This window comes from Penaeus monodon, chromosome 22 (assembly GCF_015228065.2).
Source record: "Penaeus monodon isolate SGIC_2016 chromosome 22, NSTDA_Pmon_1, whole genome shotgun sequence".
NCBI classification, from domain to species: Eukaryota; Metazoa; Arthropoda; class Malacostraca; order Decapoda; family Penaeidae; genus Penaeus; species Penaeus monodon.
In genome coordinates, this window is record NC_051407.1 from 7,580,565 (window position 1) to 7,581,009 (window position 445).

The following is a 445-nucleotide window of genomic DNA, read 5'->3' on the forward strand; positions in this document are numbered from 1 at the left end:
CCGCTGCCTCCCACAGAAAATCCACTTCCCGTTGTTTGTCCTGGCCCAGTAGTTAGTGTAGAACCAGCTGGTCTTTGTAGACTGTATCCCTGGAGAGCTGCAGAAGTTGTTGCAACGAGTGCAGAAGCCAGAACCTATGGTAAACATTACAAAGTGATTGATAACAGAGGAAAATGTAATTTTATTCTAAAAAAGTATTTGTGAATAATGAATTTAATTTATACCTATTGGACTATATATTATATATCTTAAAAATGGTTTCCATGAACTAAAGAAGTTACTGCAACAATGAAATGGGACATTAATTTTCGATCTATTATTTTCTCAACTCACAAGAAACCTCATGTTGAGAGACTGTACGTCGCAATAAGTTACGTTGCCTTATATACACTCGTTCACAGCAATGATGACCTTGCTTATTCCATTTCTCTTGCCAACTTACGCG

General features: G+C 37.3%; 1 protein-coding gene across 1 annotated transcript in view; it reads right to left on the reverse strand.

The window, feature by feature from the left end:
* The window catches only part of LOC119587277 (glycine-rich cell wall structural protein-like), a gene marked incomplete in the record, with an annotated part of 1,233 nt that extends 888 nt beyond the window's left edge, over nt 1–345 (reverse strand). Inside the window, 2 exon segments of the mRNA XM_037936031.1 lie at nt 1–134; nt 334–345. Of these exon segments, the coding sequence (XP_037791959.1) occupies nt 1–134; nt 334–345 (146 nt within the window).
* Between the last annotated feature and the right edge of the window lie 100 nt (nt 346–445).